The sequence below is a fragment of the Magnolia sinica genome, chromosome 15 (genome assembly GCF_029962835.1).
Source record: "Magnolia sinica isolate HGM2019 chromosome 15, MsV1, whole genome shotgun sequence".
Lineage (NCBI taxonomy): Eukaryota > Viridiplantae > Streptophyta > Magnoliopsida > Magnoliales > Magnoliaceae > Magnolia > Magnolia sinica.
Genome location: NC_080587.1, coordinates 21,374,672 through 21,395,911, shown reverse-complemented (window position 1 = coordinate 21,395,911; position 21,240 = coordinate 21,374,672). Strand labels below are relative to the sequence as shown.

The 21,240-nt window shown below is 40.5% G+C and overlaps 1 protein-coding gene across 2 annotated transcripts in view; it reads right to left on the bottom strand.

Moving 5' to 3' along the window:
• The window catches only part of LOC131228142 (uncharacterized), a 51,986-nt gene extending 32,040 nt beyond the window's left edge, over nucleotides 1–19,946 (bottom strand). Inside the window, exon 1 of one of the 2 annotated variants that reach the window (XM_058223973.1) lies at nucleotides 19,760–19,946. In XM_058223973.1, the coding sequence (XP_058079956.1) occupies nucleotides 19,760–19,792 (33 nt within the window). In that variant the 5' untranslated portion in view covers nucleotides 19,793–19,946. The remainder of the gene's footprint in view (nucleotides 1–19,759) is intronic. The other variant, XM_058223974.1, reaches the window with a different exon arrangement.
• Nucleotides 19,947–21,240: the final 1,294 nt, after the last annotated feature.

The following is a 21,240-nucleotide window of genomic DNA, read 5'->3' as shown; positions in this document are numbered from 1 at the left end:
CACCTTTAGACCAAGGTTTCTTTGGCAAGAAGGAGACCAGATGATTTTCCCATCGCAATACGAACAGCATCGATGAAAAAGGATATACTTATCTGAGGCAAGATTAGCTACTCTTGGAATCAAGTCTTGCAATGGACGATCTCCACACCACGCACCTGTCCAAAACCAGATGCAATTACCCCTTAACAAGAGAAATGGAGTAACAATCTCAAAATAAATATTCGATGGACATGATAGCTTTCCAAACAGTGGAAGCACGATAAAGCAAAGAAGATTTAGTAGTCCAGTCTCCATCATGAGTGTCGTATTTAGTAACAAGGATTTCTTTCCATAATCTACCCACTTCCGTCCCAAACCTCCAAAGCCATTTACCTAGAAGAACCAAATTCATAAGATTGAGATCTTTAATAGCATCCCCTCCCTCCTTAATTGGCTCGCAAACGTCTTCCCACTTAGAAGATGAAATTTTCTGTTATCGGTTGACCCTTTCCAAAGTCTTTTCTCATATTATCAAACCTTTCCAGAACTGATTTAGGACACCTAAAAAGAGACATGAAGTAAATAGGCATGTTTGACAATGCCATCTTGATAAGAAGTAAGCGACCACCCAAAGACAAATACCAACGCTTCCACGAAGAAAACTTACTCTCTACCCTTTCGATCACCTTGTCCCACAGATGTTTCGCCAACTTTCCTATACAAAGGGGTAGGCCGACATATGTGGATGGGAAAGACCCGCTCTTGCATCCGAAATCTTTAGCCAACTACGCTAGATCTTCTTGTTGGACATGAATCCCCAACATTTTGCTTTTAGATACATTGACATTTAGACCCAAGACCACTTCAAAGCATAAAACAATCTTCTAAATGTTGTCAACTAATGTTCTATCAACATCACAAAAAAGAATCGTGTCATCTGCGTACTGCAGATGACTAACTTGCACTCCTGATCCCACAACTTGAAACCCAAATATCAAGCCTATTTCCTCAGCCCTGTGAAGCATCTTACTGAAGGCTACCTTGATCACCACAAATAAATAAGGGGATAAAGGGTCACACTATCTAATGCCACGAGAAGCTTTAAAGAACCCATTTGGCGAGCCATTAATTAAAATAGAGAAAGAAGGAGATTGAACATATGCATGTATCCAAGCTCTCCAATGAACACCGCATCCCAATCTTTCGAGCATATAATCCAAGAATCTCCAATCTACATAATCATATGCCTTTTCGATGCCAAGTTTGCACACAACCCCACTTTTTCTCTGCTTATGCCTAGAATCAATGCATTCATGGGCTATAAGGGCAATATCAAGAATCTACCTTCCCGCAATAAAAGCCCCTTGGTTTTTCGAAATCACCTTAGAGAGAACCTTTCTAAATCTCAAGTAAAGGATCTTAGCAAGCAGCTTGTATGAACCCCCCATAAGATTGATTGGCCTAAAATCTTTTAGCATCTCTACACCTTCGATCTTGGGGTTAAGAGCAAAGAAGGTTGCACCAAGCTCTTTGGAAAGATGCCCTCGATCGAAAAATTCTGAAATGAAGTCCAACACATCGGAGCGAACTATCAACCACATCCTTTGAAAGAAAAGCATTGGAAAGCCATCAGGATCAAGGGCATTTTCTCCACACATCAAGTCTAGGGCCTCATCTTCGGAAATCTGTTTCTCGATAGAGTTGGCATCCTCACTAGATAAACACGGGAATTCAAGGATATCTAATCTTGGCCTTCTCCAAAGGTTAGAAGACATCAAATTTTTGTAAAAGTAGACAATGGTGTTGCAAATTTTCCTTTTTTCTGTAGTTCTAGCTCCATCAATCACCAAATTGCTGATCTTGTTAACCCGAGCCCGAGCACTTAATATACTATGAAAAAACTTTGTATTCTTGTCTCCACAATTCAACCACAATGCTCTAGATCGCTGACACCATTTAATCTCTTCCCCTTTGGTAAAGGAATTGTATTTAGAAGATAAACTTGTTCTTTCTTCTCTTTCTTCTTCCGATAACTGGCCTAACTCTTCTTTAATATCAAGCTCGTGAATTTTGCCCAAGACAACTTCAAATTCAGCTTCCCTTGCCCCAAGCACTTCTTTTTTCCAGTGTTTGAGTTTTTCCTTCAACATTTTAAGCTTTTGGCTAAGCCTAAATCCCGCAAAACCATCGACTACAAAAGAGGACCACCGGTTCGAGACCAACTCCAGAAAACCTTCTATTTCAAACCATGCCGCCTCAAATCCAAAAGGCCTCACTCCCCAATTATCATTCAGCACCTCCAGAAGAATCAGCCTATATGATCCAAGATAGGTCTTGGCAAACCCCGCTGATTAACTGGCAGAAATTTTTCAATCGATTCCTTTGAAAAAATAAATATGTCAAGGCGCAAAAGAATAGCATTCTCTTGATTGTTGGTCCACACTAGAGCTGGGCAGAAACCGAACCGATTCGAACCGAACTGAAGGCCTGGATCAGTGCGGTTCGAGTAGGATCAATTAAATCGGATCGTTCATCGGATCAAGTTCGGATCGTGATCAATCTGGACCGATCCGATTCGATCCGATCTGGCCCGATCCGGATCTATTATCAAGTACATATATTTTTTGAATATTTTTACTCTTTTTACCCTAAGTATATATATAATTTTATTTTATCTCTATTCCTTTTTACCCTACCCAGCAGCACCAGCACCCGCACCCTCACCCGAACGGCTGAACCCAAAATCCCCAAAATCCCTCCCTCAAATCTCTCCCTCTCTTTCTCTACCCGAACGAGCAGCCATCTCGATCCCGCTACTTTCATCTGTCTCTACCTGAACGAGCACCGCACCCGGCCATCTTGATCCGGCCACTCAGCAACCTGGCCCACTTATCATCTTCATTCATCAGGTAGGTACGTCGGTTTCATTTTAATTTATATATTTTTTTAATTTTAGCCTGTATTTTGGACTATTTTGGAGCAATGGCCCACCCATTTTAGTTAAAATTTTTCAAAAAATAAAAAATAAAATCAGGACCGATCCGAACCGTACCCAATCTGATCCGACTCGGTTTCCCTGACCAAGTCGGACTCGGATCGGATCAGGCCAACAGTAGTTCGGATTGGATCGAGTCAGATGACCCAGACTCAGTCTCGGATCGGATCGAGTTCGGGTCAGGCCATGTAAATTTCGGACCAAGTTGAGTTGGACCCAATTCGATCCGACTCGGTCCGATGCCCAGCTCTAGTCCACACCCCCTTAAAAGGAAGATCAACCAAGGCATGCTCAATGATCTAGTCTAAAAAATTCTACTTCTGGGAACTCGATTGCCGTTAGATTTTTCTTAAGAAAACCGAACTACATTGAAGTCGCCTCCAATGCACCAAGGGAGATCTCATTTTTTCTTAACAGCTGAGAGGTCAAACCACAAGATCCATAACTGATTGTGCAAATCTGCAGACGATGGACCATAAACTGCCATAAAAATCCAAGAAAAGCCTGACATGCAATCTGTTTAGGAACTGACGTAACTATCTTCCATCTTCCAGAAATCTGCATTCCAAGTGATAATAATGCCTCCCACAGATCCCGACACATTCAGTGATACCCAATCAACATTCTGAATTCCCCAAACTAAAGTCACAATACCTTTGTCAAACTCTTGAAGCTTAGATTCATGCAGAGCTATAATTTCAGCTTTCAATTTCCTGCATACCTTCCACACCTGGGCCCATTTCAGCTTGCAACCCAGGCCCTAACATTCCAATATAGGATCATCATTGATCACCTCCTCTGCCCGTATGAACCCTCTTGCTACTGCTTGGCTTGTTTGACGATTCGTAATAGATTGAACACTTTAGACTTAGAAGTTCATGCCATCCCTTGGGAGATCTTCTGTTTCTGGAGACTTTATTCCTCTAATCCCCTTTCTTCTCCACACATTCTCTCTTTCTCCTCTTCTTTTCTTTCTTCTTTTTCACAATCTCGAAGCACAGGGGGTTTTTAATGTACGGTATGCAGATTTTAGACGGGGCCTTATTGTCCATGAATGCATCAATTCCAAGCATATGTTTTGAAAGGTTGCTGCCATATGCAAATTGGATTTGGAGACTATAGATTAGGAGTATGTTTGCTACATGATCAGTCGGGTTTTGTATCAAGTGGAAGACTCGACTTAGAGAATTCATGAATTTGACCCAATTCTCAGGTTTTGCATCAAGTGGAGGAATTGAATTAGAGAATTAAGTAAATGGTTCCTCAAAAAGTTTCTTTAAAAGAAATTGTGGGTTGGAGCAAGAGGATCCCATTTTCCCCAATCTTTTCATCATTGTGTTTGAGGCTCTCAATAGGATGTTGGACCAAGCTAGAAGCCAAGGCCTAATTAATGGCTTTGAGGTGGAGCATGCTAACTTTCAAATTTTGCATCTTCAGTTTGCCTATGACACTCTCCCTTTCTGTGAGGCAGATCAAGTATATAATCTCTACAAGGTCCTCAAGTGCTTTGAGGTTGTGGGGCGGAAAATTAATATCCAAAAAAGTAAACTACTGGGGTCCATATGTGTGAAAAGGGCATGTCCTCTTTCATTCAAACCTTCAATTGTAAGCCTGCGATTTGGTGGTCAGTTTGGGAAGAAAGAAATGGCAGATGTTTCAGGGATTCTTCCAACTCCTCAGAGGCTATTTCGTCCAAGGCTACGCAGTGTTTCCATTGATCGAATGGGCTTGTAATGATGATTCCTTGAAGGACCGTGATTTTCTTTTTTTTGGAGTCTAGTTGCGTCTGCTCTCTCAACAGACTCTCTACTCTTCTCGCTGCAACCTTTTGGTTTCTTAATACAATTTCGTCATCTTTCAAAAAAAAATTGTAAGCCTGGTAGTCTTCCATCGATCTATCTTGGTCTCCCATTATGTATCGGTAAGCTAGCGAAAGACCTTTGGGATATGGTGGTGGAGAGGATGGATCTGAAGCTTTCAAGATGGAGAAGTTGGTACTAATCTTCTAGGGGTCACATTACCCTGATGAAATCAACTTTATCTAGAATGTCACTTTACTTTATATCGTATGCACTATCTTGCCAATGTTATCCAAAGACCAGTGTTTTAAATAACGTCTAGCGCATAGCGTAGCATTCACCCCTCCATAGCATGTAGCATTGTGCTACACGATTTTTCTATTTTTAAATAAAAACAATAGGAAAATAAATATAGTAAATGGTAAAAATAAATATAAATATAGCAAAAAGGCCTAGAAAAAATGTACTTCAAGTGACCCAGGATGATGGGATGTCGCAAAAATTAGGTCTATCAAATCATCAAGTGGGCGACACCATAGAAAACAATGGACAGTCACCCTCCACTATAGCGTGGTGGCACACATGATGGTTTTATCAACCATGCTGTAATGGACGGGTTGGATACAAAGCCATAAAATAGAAACTAATGAACAACCATCATAGAGAAGAAATCAGCCGTATCCAATCATCATGTGGGCCAAACAATAGAAAATAGTATGCAACAATCCAAAAACCACCACTATAGTGTGGTGGCCCACATGATGAACCGGACGAGTTGAATGCCATGCCATACACGCACCACAGTAGGCCACAACAAACAAATGGATGCAGAACAAGCTCATTCTACAACATTGCATGGGAACGAGCCTCCCAAAAAAGGGGGGGGAAAAAAAAAAGACATCAAAGAAAAACAGCCGTAATCAATTATGATATCAATCAAAATAAAATAAAACTCTTAGTTGAGATTAAGAGTAAGAGCTTGCCTCTACTTAGTTTTAAATCGACAAAAAAAATAATCCAAATCTTAAGCTCCACAACCATACAGATGTGAAATGGGAGAATCTTGAATTCTCCTTTGTTTAGGCTCTGATGCAAGCGAAAATTGAGACGAAGGATCTTCTTCTAGCATCGATCAATCCTCTCCAATGTTTTAAATAGCAGTAGTGTGTTGCGTAGCATTTAGCCCTCTCTAGCGTGTAGCGCAAATAGCTTAGTATGTAGCATAAGCTACACGATACTTCTATTTTTTAATTTAAAAATAGGGAAAACATGATAAATAGTAAGGGGGGAAAAAACAAAAATATGAAAATGCCTAAAAGATCATTCATTTTTTCAAGTATAAGCATATGTTCAAATAAGTTATTAATTATCATTTATCAAAAGTCAATCCACATATATAAAGTCATAAACCAAATCAAATAATTATCACATCAACAACTTTCTAAAAAAACCACTTTAATTAATAATGTCTAATTGAAACCACAAGTGACATCTCACAAATGTGTAAAGAAATAAAAATTCCATAGGTTAAGAGTACCACGTACAATTCAGATGTCATATATACCCTCTTTTGAAACCCCTTCTCTTTTAAGTTTAGTTTTAAAGGTTTTTTAGAGTGTGAGTTTCACACCAACTTTAACAAAGGATCACCGCCATTTTAAGTGAAAGTAAACAAAGAAAGATTTTGTTTTAACTTTACATTTTAAGTTTTTTTTATAATGTGAGTTTTACACCATTTTTAACAAACAAAAACAAAAGCATTGTAGCATACGCTACGACCCCTGTAGCTTACACTACAAGGGATTTATGCTATTTAGCTACGCTACGTAGCATACGCTATGAGCGCTATTTGAAATATTGATCCCCTCTAATTTCATCAAATGGTAGTCTGCATGGAGAGAATCAAAACGTCATTTTTTTGGGGCCCAAAGTGTCGTGAAGTCGACACGTAGGGTTTTCGAAAGCCCTCTTTCAAGTAGCTTTTGTTTTATAAAATTTACACTCAAATGTTAGTTCAAACCATTTTAAATGGTTGTTAACTCTTTAGCCATACACTTGGCATGCTGTACTTTAGTGCCACATGTGAATATAGGTGTGATCCTAGAGATATGCTCCATCCACAACAGGGCCCAAAGTTTGGATGGTCTGGATAGTAGTACTTTAGTACCACTGTGAAGAAGATGAGTCACCACCATTTTTTTTTAATAGGTTTCAAACTAACAACAGAAAATAATTAAAATCTATAGCTTAAAACCCAAAAGACACCATAGCTATGCTATACGATACACTGTGTATGGTGAACTTATGCTATTTGCATGTGTTATTTGTATGTAGCGCTATAGCTTCTTCTTTTCTTTTTCTTTTTCTTTTCGTTTCTTTTCCTCCTCTTTTTTTTTACTTTTTCTTTCTTTTCTTTCCTTTTTTTTTTGAGAGAGAGAGAGAGATACATAGCACTATAGCTACCAATGCAAGCCAAAACACTGAGAAAGACTAGAAAGAATTCAAAGGAATTTTCTATGGCAAAAGGATGAGAACAAGGACAAGTTTCACTTGGTTAGCTGGTTGGAGATCTGAAACCAAAGGAGCACGGAGGGTTGGGTATTGGAAGTCTCCAGTCTATGAACTTGGCCATCTTGGGTAAATGGTTGTGGAGATTTGGGAGGAGCAGGATGCTTTATGGACGAGGGTGAAAGCTTATAAGAGCGGAAGATGGGGCCTGGTTTGCTGGCAGTCCTCTTAGTATCCAGAAAATACTTAAAATCTATAGCTTAAAACCCAAAAGATACCATAGCTATGCTACATATGCTACACGATACACTATGTAGAGTGAACTCTACATACAACTTATGCTATTTGCATGTGCTATGTGTTTGTAGCACTATACCTCTTTTTTTTTTCTTTTTTTTTTTTTGAGAGAGAGACATGTAGCACCATGGCTACGAAGGCAAGCCAAAATATTGTGAAAGACTAGAAAGAATTCAAAGGAAATTTCTATGGCAAAAAGATGAGAACAAGGACAAGTTTCACTTGGTTAGCTGGTTGGAGATCTGCAACCAAAGGAGCACGGAGGGTTGGGTATTGGAAGTCTCCAGTCTATGAACTTGGCCCTCTTGGGCAAATGGGTGTGGAGAATTGGGAGGAGCGGGATGCTTTATGGATGAAGCCAAAATATTGTGAAAGACTAGAAAGAATTCAAAGGAAATTTCTATGGCAAAAAGATGAGAACAAGGACAAGTTTCACTTGGTTAGCTGGTTGGAGATCTGAAACCAAAGGAGCACGGAGGGTTGGGTATTGGAAGTCTCCAGTCTATGAACTTGGCCATCTTGGGTAAATGGTTGTGGAGATTTGGGAGGAGCAGGATGCTTTATGGACGAGGGTGAAAGCTTATAAGAGCGGAAGATGGGGCCTGGTTTGCTGGCAGTCCTCTTAGTATCCAGAAAATACTTAAAATCTATAGCTTAAAACCCAAAAGATACCATAGCTATGCTACATATGCTACACGATACACTATGTAGAGTGAACTCTACATACAACTTATGCTATTTGCATGTGCTATGTGTTTGTAGCACTATACCTCTTTTTTTTTTCTTTTTTTTTTTTTGAGAGAGAGACATGTAGCACCATGGCTACGAAGGCAAGCCAAAATATTGTGAAAGACTAGAAAGAATTCAAAGGAAATTTCTATGGCAAAAAGATGAGAACAAGGACAAGTTTCACTTGGTTAGCTGGTTGGAGATCTGCAACCAAAGGAGCACGGAGGGTTGGGTATTGGAAGTCTCCAGTCTATGAACTTGGCCCTCTTGGGCAAATGGGTGTGGAGAATTGGGAGGAGCGGGATGCTTTATGGATGAGGGTGAAAGCTTACAAGAGTCCCCCCCCCCCCCCCCCCTTTGGCGGAGAGGTTTCTCTCTCCAAGGTTGGTACTCAAGTTCACTTTTTGGTTGGATAGGTGGTGCTGTGGCAGTTCCTTACAAGTCGTTAAAAGAATGTACTTAAAAGTGATGATTTGTGGTTTGGGCACTTTGCTTCTAAAAGAATTTGACTACAAGGAAATTGTTGATTTGTGGACCTCATGAGAAGTTGTACTGCCAAGGTAGATTTGGTGTATCAGGATATGTGAATGTGGAACTATGACCATTTAGAAAAGATATATTTTAGGTCCCATTCGACCATCTCATCTCCTCTGTCTCCCAAGACCTAGAAGTTGGTCCCTATCCATCGTATGAGATGGGGCCTGGTTTGCTAGCAATCCTCTTAGTATAGGGCCTGTCCTTTGGAAAGATGTACTTAAAGTGATGACCCCCCCCCCCCCCCCCCCCCCCCCCCCCAAGGTTTCTTTCTCTCTAGGGTTGGTACTCAAATTCACTTTTGGTTGGATAGGTGGTGCTGTGGTAGTTCCTTACAAGTCGTTAACCCAATCTCTTTAGCCTTCTCACTCAGAAAGACACTTTCATCTCTAATTGTGTCTATAAGGTGGGGGGACAAGTGGTTTGGGCGCTTTGTTTCTAAAAGAATTTGACCAACAAGGAAATTGTTGATTTGTGGACCTCATGAGAAGTTGTACTGCCAAGGTAGATTTGGTGTATCAGGATATGTGAATGTGGAACTATGACCATTTAGAAAAGATTTCTTTTAGGTCCCATTCAACCATCTCATCTCCTCTATCTCCCAAGACCTAGAAGTTGGTCCCTATCCATCGTATGAGAAAGTAGTTTGAGGCCTCCACATGTCTTGGCATTTGCATGGCTGGTCAGTAAAACTAAAGTCCTTATGATTGATCACTTGAGGAATAGAAACATGATTGTCCCAAACATATCCATATTATGCTTCGGGGAAGCTAATATATAACACCCCGTCACTTCGGTGCCCTTATCAGCACATGTACGTGACTTCTTTTGATAAACCAGTAACCCGATACTACCTGAATTGTACACTTTTCAGTACCTTTCGCAGGATGCCCAACGTTTCTGGCAGAACCCAAACCGAGTGAGCAAGTACGCACCCGAATAAACAAAACTCTATGAGCCTAAAACTTACGCCGGTGCGACCGCGCCATCACTATGAATCCAACGGTACCCCTTGCGCGTCAAGGCGAGCACCTGAACCTAAGTTATCACGTGAAAAACGATAATAGGTCATGTGCGCAAGGAGCCCCAAAATCCTTAAATAGTTTTACAAATTCCACATTTTTCTAGAAAATTCATGAGCCCATTAAGCCTCTTAATCAAGCTTTAATGGTATTATAATATAGCAATAAACTAGATTAACCCATCATTATTAGTTTTTAATAAAGGTATGGGATATTTTTCCATAAAGTAAAAGAATCTCCTTGATTTAAAGAGAGAGTGTCACCTCATTTATTCTAGAAAATGGTTAAGTTTTGATTAACCATACTTAAGGACCCTAAACAATGTATTAAATTATGTAAAGATAACTTTATTTGGCCTAATAAAGAGGTATGGAGCAAAAGTCAACTAAATCCCTTAAATTAAGGGGAGAATGCCAACACAACTTTTCTAGATACCATTAGTCATAATCTAAGAATAATTAAGGTCCCATAAATGTACTTAATTAGCTCAAACCAAGGCTTAGATAAAGCTTATTAAAGACTGTGCACCAAAAGTCAACTTTCTTTTCCATGATTTACAGGGGACCAAGTGTTTTGTCTCTCACTTCTCTAGAAAATGAATCTCATGTGTTATTAGAGTGTCATTAGCACCCTTAAGTTAAGGATTAGTGAGACCAATCACCCTTAAAATAAGGAGGTGATTCCACATACCCCTTAATCTAGAAACTCCTTCCCTAATCACCTTTACATCTATAAATAAGCATTCTCCAACCCGAATTTAGGCACCTTAGTGCCCAAATTCTAGCCCCTCCTTGCTGAGAGAGAGAGAGAGAGAGAGAGAGAGAGAGAGAGAGAGAATGGTGGTGGACCATGGAGATCCAAGCCATTCAACACTTGGGCCAGGGTGAGTACACCCCCTTCCACTTAATTTTTTATTTTTTTTTCTTATGATATGGATGATGATAATCATGATCTTGATGTGATGATGGTTATGATGATATGGGACCCTACTAATGGTGGGCCCCACCAATGAGCTTGAAAGCAATCCAACCCTTCATAGGAACATACATACATGAATGAAGTACAAAGATCAGCTTGTACCAAACTTACAGGTGAGACCCGCTGATAGTGGGCGCCACCATGATGTTTATCAGCCATCTAACCAGTTCATAAGGTCACATAAACATGTATGTAGGGACCACACAAAATTCAAACATGTCCAATTCACAGACCCAACGTCATGTTTATACATCATCTAACCCATCCACTTGCTGGACCCCACTAAGGTGGCCAGCCGCTCTCACACACGGGTGCATACAAACTCATATAGACAAATAAATAAATAAATAAAGAGAAGAAAAGAGAAGAAGAAGAGAGAGAGAGAGAGAGAGAGAGAGAGAGAGAGAGAGAGACATCACATCCCTAGACGCCCAAAGAGGGACGCTCCTCTCATAAATAGATGCTAGGATTGTGGGGCCCACTGTGGGAGCCACCATGATATATGTATTTTATCCAAGCCGTCCATCCATTTCAAGCCATATGTTTAAAAAAATCAGGCAGATTCAAAACCCAGGTGGGCCATGCATGCAGTAAGAGAGAGCAGAGAGTGAACACTTGACATTGAAAATTTCTTAAGGCCCACTAAGCCAATGACCTGCCGCATGGAAAAATTTAATGAAATGAAATAAAATAAAACATTAAAAAATAAAAATAAAAATAAAAAATAAAAAAAGAAGCTGCAACATGGGACACTGCTGTCAGGTGCTTTCAGGTTAGGTGGGGCCCACTGTTGGCTCCCACCATGATGTAAGTGCCTTACATCCACACCGTCCATCCATTATGCTATATTATTTTGTGATGAGAACCCAAAAAAAAAAAAAAAGGGCAGATCCATGACTTAAGTGGGCCATACTATCCAAACAATAGGATTTAATATCTACCATTGAAAACTTCTTAGGGGCCACTTAATGTATATTGGTAACTCATGTATGTACAAATAAAGTCATGATATATGTATATATATATATATATATATATATATATATATATATATATATATATATATATATATATATATATATCTATTAAAAACTCAATACTACTGAAGAAGAAGACGAAGAGAGAGAGAGAGAGAGAGAGAGAGAGAGAGAGAGAACGTTCAAAACATTTTTTCTTACCATTGGTTGTTTGTCATGTGGAACCCACTTTGGACCTCCACATGATGTATGTACAAATCCACACCGTTCATCTGGTTTACCAAATAATTTTAGGGTTGTGCTCAAAGTAAGAAGCCAATCCAAATTTTAGGTGGGCCGCACCACCCTAAGCAGTGGAGATTGAACACTTGCAATTGAGAACTTCCTACGGGCCCACTGTGATGTATTTATCCATACCATCCATCTGGTAGGGCCCTTGGCCAACCACCGTAGTGTATAGGTCCTATCCACTCCATCCATCAGGTGGGCCACCCTCCAGAAATTGAAACATATCCAAATCTCACGTGAACCACATGACAGAAAACGGTTCGAATTGAATGGCCATTATTAAAGCTTCACTAGGGCCCATTGTAAACCCTACCATGATGTATGTAATTATATCCACGCTGTCCATTCAGGCTTCACTACAATGTGCGTATCCACACCGTTCAACCAACCGATCGATTTCAATCATGGAACCCACTGTAGACTCCACCTTGACGTTTACCTCGTACATCTCCGTTGTTCATCCTTGAACCACCTTGATGTATGTGAATTACCTATATCGTCCACTTGTTGTGGACCCACCATAAGATTTATGTGTAAACTAATTTTTTGGAGGGGCTACTTGGAAGTGGGACCCACCGCATTGTATGCATTAGACCTACACCGTCCTATTGCGACCTACTTTGATATATCCATTGTAAATGTAAGTTGTTCATCTTAGGGCCTGCTGTAATGTATGAGTGTTACCCATTCCGTCCAAACCGTGGTAGACTAACTGTGATGGTTGTTTACCATCCAATTTATTGGCAACCCACTTGGAAGTGGAGCCCATCAGATTATATGAGTTTTATCAACACCGCCTATCATGTAGGGACCACTTTAATATACGTACATGATGACCATCTACATTGTCAGCCCATGAAAGGGGCTCAAGCCCGATAATGAGATGGATCCAAAGCCTAGTGGACCCAAAACATGAAACAAATTCAGTTTGCCCGAGACCCAACTTGAGATAGGTATTAGGCTGAATGTCGGGCCCACTTAATTGAAGATTCGGGCAATTTATAGACTCCACTAATGAGCCCACTTAGGCATTAGAGTGGCAAGCCCATTGGCCATAAAAGCCCACCTAGAATAAAGCCTTTTGGGCCCAATAGTGGAAATTGTGTCGGGCCGAAGCCGCTAATGGGATATCTATCTTGTGATGAATGAGATGTGATTGTGAATGCAAATAGTGTGTTTGATTGCGATAGTTATGAAGATGGTGATGTGTTGATGATTATGGATTAGTAGAGGTAGGCGATATGATGCCTTGTACATGTTGGTGTTGATCATACTCATGCATCATGGAATGATAGTATGTGCGTGTGTACCAAGTGCATCCATTCATGCATAAGATGTCCTTTGTAGTTGGGTCACATGACCATGGATTGATACAGTCGATAGTGGCACATGATGTCGTATATGAATTTTCTATCCTAAGGGCTATGTAAACTCTAGACCCATGGCATTACATGCATACTACATACACTTGAACGTATGCCTTAGCATGATTGCTTGAATTCATGCATGATCATGATATACTTGATGATGGTAATACTACAGTTGTGCCATATAACATGAAATGGACCTTGGTAATGAAATGTAGATCTATGATGATGACATGGATTATCCCTAAAAGGGACGGGACACCGAAAATGTAGAAATAGTTGGGGATGATGTGCCCCTTGGGTTGAAAGTCCCTAAACCCCGATGCTAGCTAGGGATGCCTCACCGTCAGGCCGAGTGGATACATGGGTCATGGATTTGACTCCCATTGATGAAGTCAAGTTGAGAAGAGGTGGGTCCAACCTACTTAAGGGCTGAGGTGCGAACGGGAACCGGTTTGACCCACCGGCAAAGAGAAGTGCAAATGAGGTCCGCTACTAGCGTGCCAGGTGGAAGTCCACCGCAGGGGGGGTATGCGAGGTCGATTATTGGTGCTCGGTATGCATTGGTGTCAACCACGGTGTTTTCTGAGATTATACAGTTGCCATGATAGGGCATGACAATACGATGTTGATAATATGGCTATGGACTTGTTTGATGCGGTTATGCCTGTGGTAACAGGTATGTGATAGCATGACATGGTGGTGTCAGAGCATTGATTCATATCATGATCCTGATGCGTATGCGTATGCATTATATTGCATTACATGGGTATCGGCATTATACCTTACATATTACATGTATTCCACCATACATGATTTCTTCATGGCATATTTACCTTGCTTGCATGTAAGACACACCACACACACGTGTACTCACTGGGAAGCTCAAGCCTTCCTTTATAATTGTTTTTAGGACAATACCAAAAGCAGGAGTAGCAGATGATGCCTATCACGTTATTTTTAGACACTATGCTTCCGATTCATTTTGATGGATATGTACCGTTGTGAAACAGTTGTATTGTAAATATATTTTATAGTGAAAGCTGATTATTTTGCTTGTGTTGGAAATGTCAATCTATATGCCTGATATCTATTAGCAACAAAAAAATTGTCCCTAAAATTTATAGTCGAGCGCCGAGCTCAGGACTTGGTGTGTGGGCACCGAGTGCCGAACTCGGAGTTCGACGCGTCGCGAGCCAGGACCAGCCATCATAGATCGACCATGCAGGAGGAGGCCGGGTTTGGCGCGTGCCTAAATTTGGGTTAGAGAATGCTTATTTATAGAGGTGGAGGTGATTAGGAAAGGAGTTTCTAGATTAAGGGGTATGTGGAATCACCTCCTTATTTTAAGGATAATTGGTCTCGGTTCTCAGTAATCCTTAACTTAATGATGCTAATGACACCTTAATAACACATGAGATTCTTTTGCTAGAAAAGTGAGGGACAAAACACTTGATCCCCCTTAAATCATGGGAAAAAAAAAGAAGTTAGACTTTTGGTGCATGATCTTTATTAAGCTTTATCTAAACCTTGGTTTGAGCTAATTAAGTACACTTATGGGACCTTAATGGTATCTAGAAAAGTTATGCTAGCATTCTCCCCTTAATTTAAGGGATTTAGTTGACTTTTGCTCCATACATCTTTATTAGGCTAAATAAAGTTATCTTTACATAACTTAATACATTGTTTAGGATCTTTAAGTATGGTTTATCAAAAATTAACCATTTTCTAGAACAAATGAGGTGTCACTCTCTCCTTAAATCAAGGAGATTCTTTGACTTTATGGAAAAATATCACATACCTTTATTAAAAACTAATAATGATAGGTTAATCTAGCTTATTGCTATATTATAACACCATTAAAGCTTGATTAAGAGGCTTAATGGGCTCATGGATTTTCTTAAAAAATGTGAAATTTGTAACACTATTTAAGGATTTTGGAGCTCCCTGCGCACATGAACTACAATCGTTCTTCACGCAATAACTCGAGTTCAGGTGCTCGCCTCAACGCGCGAGGGGTACCTTTGGATTCGTAGCAACGGCGTGGTGGCGCTGGCGTAGGTTTTAAGCTCTTAGAGTTTTGTTTATTTAGGTGCATACTTGCTCGCTCGATTCGGATTCTGCCAGAAACGTTGGGTATCCCGCGGAAGGTACCGAAAAGTGTACGATTCAGGTAGTATCGAGTTACGGGATTTACACAAGAAGTCGCATACATGTGCTGACAAGAGCACCGAAGTGACATGGCATTAAATAACACGGTGCACTATTTATTCATGCCCAGTTGTTTTGCCCCATAGATTTGGTGGAACTTCCTCAAGCTCTTCGTCATCGAATGGGTTATGTCTGGTTCGAGGGGAGACCTCTTTCGAGCTTGGCATGGCAGCTAGAAGGCAAAAAGAGGATTTCCTTATCGAGGTTTATTCTCTTGTTTATTCTACAGACAACTTAGCTTGAACGTAATAGAATGAGATTTAAAGATAAGTCATGTTTGTCAGACATGACTTCGGTGAAAGCTTGAGCTAGAATGCAAAAGGATGTTGCTAACGAGCCTATCGGTGTGTTATGGGGTTCTCGGGAGGCTTCTTCTTCATTGCATTGATGGGATAATGTCTCATCATCCGCTTTGTGTTTGCCTTTTATCTTCCCTCTAATAAAATATTTGGTTGGCCCTTACAAATCAGTGAGCTTTTTTGTGAATCAATGTATGCACACTTAATTGGTTTTTATCACACCAATTTCCCATTCTAGGAATTGAAATTGTACAAGAAGTGTATTATTTCAATTCTCATAATGGAACACCTCAATGATTTCGGCTTATCATATGGCTTACCAATGGTTCTCAATAACCGCTTCCCATACCTCCCCTAACGGCTTATCATTATTCATTCATCAATCCATCTCAAAGCTCTTCATTCATCAATCCATCTCAAAGCTCAAATGGAACTATGGTTCCAAGTTTTGGCCACTCATTAATAATTAGGGAAATACAAAACCAAACACACCAGGTGTAAGTAGAAGTGCTACTTTTGATTGTCATTTTTTAAAATTACGTTAGGTAGCTAACATATATATAAAAGCCTTAGGACTAATGGAATGTGTCAAACTAAGCCCTTAAACCACTACAAATCGTAATAGACCACCATGCTCTGCATCCAACACGCATTGCACCACTCACTATAGAATATGTCCAGGTAACAATTTCCACCTTGCGGCAACTCTCGCTCTAGCCTTCCAAGTAAACCTTTCCACCTTGAGGCGGCTTCCACTTTGGTCCAAGTTGCCCTTTCCACCTTATAGTAACCCTTACTTTGTCCTTATCAACCCTTACTCTGTCCTTATAGCCCTTTCCACCTTGTGGCAACTTTCACTCTGGTCCAGGTTATCCTTTCCACAGCTCCCCCCTCCCTCTCCTCTAGGACTCAACCACGGAAAGTAGTGTTGGCTCTAATATTGACTCCCCGAATGCTACTATTAGAGTCGGTACTGAACATCCCTCCTATAATAGTACAAGCTCCATAGCAATGACATATTTTGGTTTAGGCATTTACTCTGTGGATATCATTTGAAAATGAATAGTTTAGATAGAATCGGACTTTCGATTGATCCAAGCACTTCGGATCCTCATGGATGAAGACATGGTCTCCATTGACCCCATACCAAGTGTTAGGTACCCAAACAATACAACAAAAGCCCTCAGACTAATGGAACGCGTCAAGCTAGGCCCTTAGGGGGTTATTTGGATGCCCATAAGTTGTGTTAGTTGTAAAGGGTTTACATCTAACTCACTAAGAGGTAGTGTTTGGATGAGAAATTTCACTTGTAAGTTGTAAGTGAGTTACAAGCTGTGACATATAGAAAAAAGCCCCATTTGCAAACATTTTAAAAAGGAAAGATTTCGCTTACCTGTAGTGAGTTTCACCATCTCTCTCTCTCTCTCTCTCTCTCTCTCTCTCTCTCTCTCTCTCTCTCTCTCTCTCTTTGACTTTCTAACAAGCTGCTCACTGTCTCCCTTACTTCCGACAACCGGAGGGGTGCCGGCGAGCATCTGTCTCTTGTTACTATCTTCTGTGTTCGAAGAGAAGAAAGTGAAGAAGAAGTCTCCCTCCTTTTCGAGCTATGCTAAGCCCACATGCATGTGTAATGAAGTTCATTTACATGCCACATGTGCTAGCGTGGCATGATAGGTCCAAGATTCAATCCTCTGTTAGAACAGCACCATTATATTGATGCCCTAGCCCAATCATTAAGTTGATCCATTTGTCAAGTGGGCTACAATATGCAAGATAAATGTGTGGCTGAAGTTTTCTAACCCATCCACCTGTTTCCAATATTGTGGCCCACATGTAGAGTGGGCCTGATTTATTTTTTGGGAAAACATTTACAACATATGACCAACCTAATGGATGAATTGGATCTCACGCACATCTGTGGAGTGTTCATGAGCTTTATTGCACACATTTGTGCGCTTTGCAAAGCTCCCCCTTTTGATACTCAAGCAAAGTGTGATGGTTGATACACGTGCACTCTGATTTGTCGCCCATCTTGACGTGTGCAGGAGATTCAAACCACGCATTATGTATCTTGTGATGCCATCTTACGGCCCATAAAAGTCAGGCCATTGCCCATCTTGACGTGCACAAGAGATCCAATCCATTCATTATGTACCTTGTGAGGCCCTCTTAGGGCCCATAAAAGGCAGACCGATTTGATTAGGTTGGCCACACGACAGGAAACAGTTGGGATGGCACGCCCATCTTTAAAAGAGGAGTTATATTATACTCGAGCCACATGCACTCAGAAATTATACATGTAACTTTGAAAAATCCCAAGGTCAGATTGGTTGAAAAATCCTAATCTTTTATTCATGAACACTCGTTTCTGGACATAGGATCACTAAATATTTTTAATTTTGAACCATCCAACAAATATCCACCAATCCGACTGTCAGATATTGAAGTAAGCATAATCTTTGTAAACTGTGAGCCCAAATAATTAGTGGATGAGCCTAATTTCTCATCAAGGGCATCTACATGGTGGGACACATTAGTGGACACTTGATTGTGGAAATAAGACCATTGTTTTGGATAATGATCATGGTAAGCCAAAATGGGTATGTAACGGCCGTTACGTAATGGTAATGGAGGTAACTGTTACACACTACGAGACACCATTACAGAAAAAATTATCCACAACGATTTGTAATGGCATAACAGTGGCTACTGGGGCCATTACGACCATTATGACCCGTATCATAATGTTAATGTCAGTCGCCATTATGGTGACCATTACGGCCACCATTACCGTTGTGGAACACCTTGATCACGATACATCTAGACTAGGAACCATAATTTGGCTAGTTTAAATTGACTACTTAATCTCTAAGTGCTTGCATATCATCCATCATACTCTGTTAGAGTATCATTTGAATTTGTGGGCCAAATTGTGGCCCACCTTATGATCGGTTTAGCGTAAGGATTGGCTCAAAGATTTAACAAGATGAGCTCAACCCAATGGCATATCTTATGTCAAGCCTTCTTATGTGATTTGAAGATTTTTTAGCGACTTACCACTCCGAGCTCTATTTGGTGTGAATATGCACTTTCTTACTGGTAAACATGTTACAGGTTACCCAAACACCAAAAACTTTTACCTATAGTACTTTACAACATATGGCCAAATAGATATGTAAACAAGTTACACCCTAAACTCACTTTCAAGTGTAACTTGTTTACAAGTTAAAAAGTAACAGGCATCCAAACGACCCCTAAACCATTGGGACTTCAACAGAAACGATGTCAAAGAAGTGGCAATAAGCTCACCTTTTCCACGAAAATGGAGAAACTTCCAAAACCCCATTTCTAATTTTACATATTTCTTCGAAAATCAGCCCACAGATACAAGCATGTCCTAGAAAAAGAAAAGAAACATAAAAAACACTTGCAGCAAATTAATCCCACAAGCAAACTATTATAAACCTAAAATCAAGGACCAAAACTTCACGTTTGTGATCTTATTGCAATAGATAGTGCATCCAAACACCAAATCACATCTTATACAGTTTCAAATGAATTGAAAAACAACAAATAAAACAAAACCCAGATCATAAATTTTAACAAAAAGCCCAAAAACCAAACCAAAATCGCGATAGCCAAAACCACAATTCAAACAATCACCCAGACGAAGAAAAACAATCAGAAATTAAAAGAACCCAAAGACCCACAAAAAATCAAATCAATCACTCAAATGGGAAAAACCATATATAGAGAGAGGAGGAGGAAGAACATACGGCTGGGAAACGGGTATCGAGTTTCTTCCTCATGGCGTCAGATGCCGACCATCGAAAATCCCAATCCCTTTCTATCTTCTATCAATTGAAGAAACCCAGTTCGGATCGAGCGCCGATTGCAACAGAAAATAGAGGATTTTTCTTTCTGAGATTTTTGCTTGCTCGGGACCTTCGACCAGTAAATTCGGACCTCTTAACCTCAAATGGGATTTTCTGATCCTCGGCCTGAGTATATGTACAAGATCCTATCCTCAGGCTCTGACTTTTACTAAATGTGGATCAATCTCTGGGTGATCCAGACCGTTCGTTTGATAATCCCCTCGATGGATGGATAATTGATGAGATTAGAAGATCCTGAAGCACTGTCTATTTTTAATGCATAGGATCTTCCGACCTGGTGAATTCTGAGGGTCATCGATACGCTGCGGGCCCAACAGATCCATGGTCTACATCACACTCGAGGATGCCACGATCATTCGCCCTGCGGGGAAAAGAAAACATTGATACTCTAGCCGAGTGTGATGTATGAGACGCATGCACTTATAACTTACGTACTCGGCTTACAAGTAATTTAAATTAAACTGTCCAAATTATATCTAACGTACTCCTAGTTTATATGCATAGTGAACTAAAGATTGTACTTAATTTGATTATCTAACCATAGGATTAGTGGACATTTATTATTGGACAGTTGGATATTACACATATCCACTTGGCCTATTTCAAAAAACAAGTGTCCATGAATCAGAGGTCAGGATTGTTCCCCCGCTCTGATTTTGGGACCGTGACTTACGGACGTTGGTTTTTAATTTGAGTTAATGTCTTTCACGTGTATAATCTTGTAGTGCGCGCGTATCAACTGTCAGACTTTGCCAGAGTATTTTGACCCTCAAGGGAGGGCTGAGGATAGCGCCGTGCACTAGGATTTACATCGGTAGAAATGGGCCCATGATCCACTGATTATGACCGTTAATCAATTGCCAGAATAGACCAACTGCCTCGGCGATCTTGCAACAGGTCAATCCAATGTGCACGAGGTGGAAGAGAAAGTCAACGGCAATCAACATTCAACTGAAGAAGAGGACTATAGATGATGGATAGGATCTTCTCATCTGCAATCCATGGGAGGACCCAACTGACCAACGGTCTGGATCACTGAACCATGGTCCCGTGTAACTGAAAAACTAGTTTACACTCTACATATCCTCGGTCAAGGACCATAGATGTTCACCATGGGATGCTCACGGGGTCAGCAAGGCACATATGCTTATCATTAAAAAGGTGAGGCAAGTCCCATCCAAAACGTGGCCAACCAGATGAAGATGGGACTTGCCCCATCTTTTTAATGATCATAAATGGATGGCCTTCGTCGATTCATGGATTGGCTACTGACCCTGGGCTAGTGGTCAGTGCTATGTGGGCCCCACCATGATGTATGTGTTTCATCCCTGCCATCCACCCATTCTTCCATGTCATTTTAT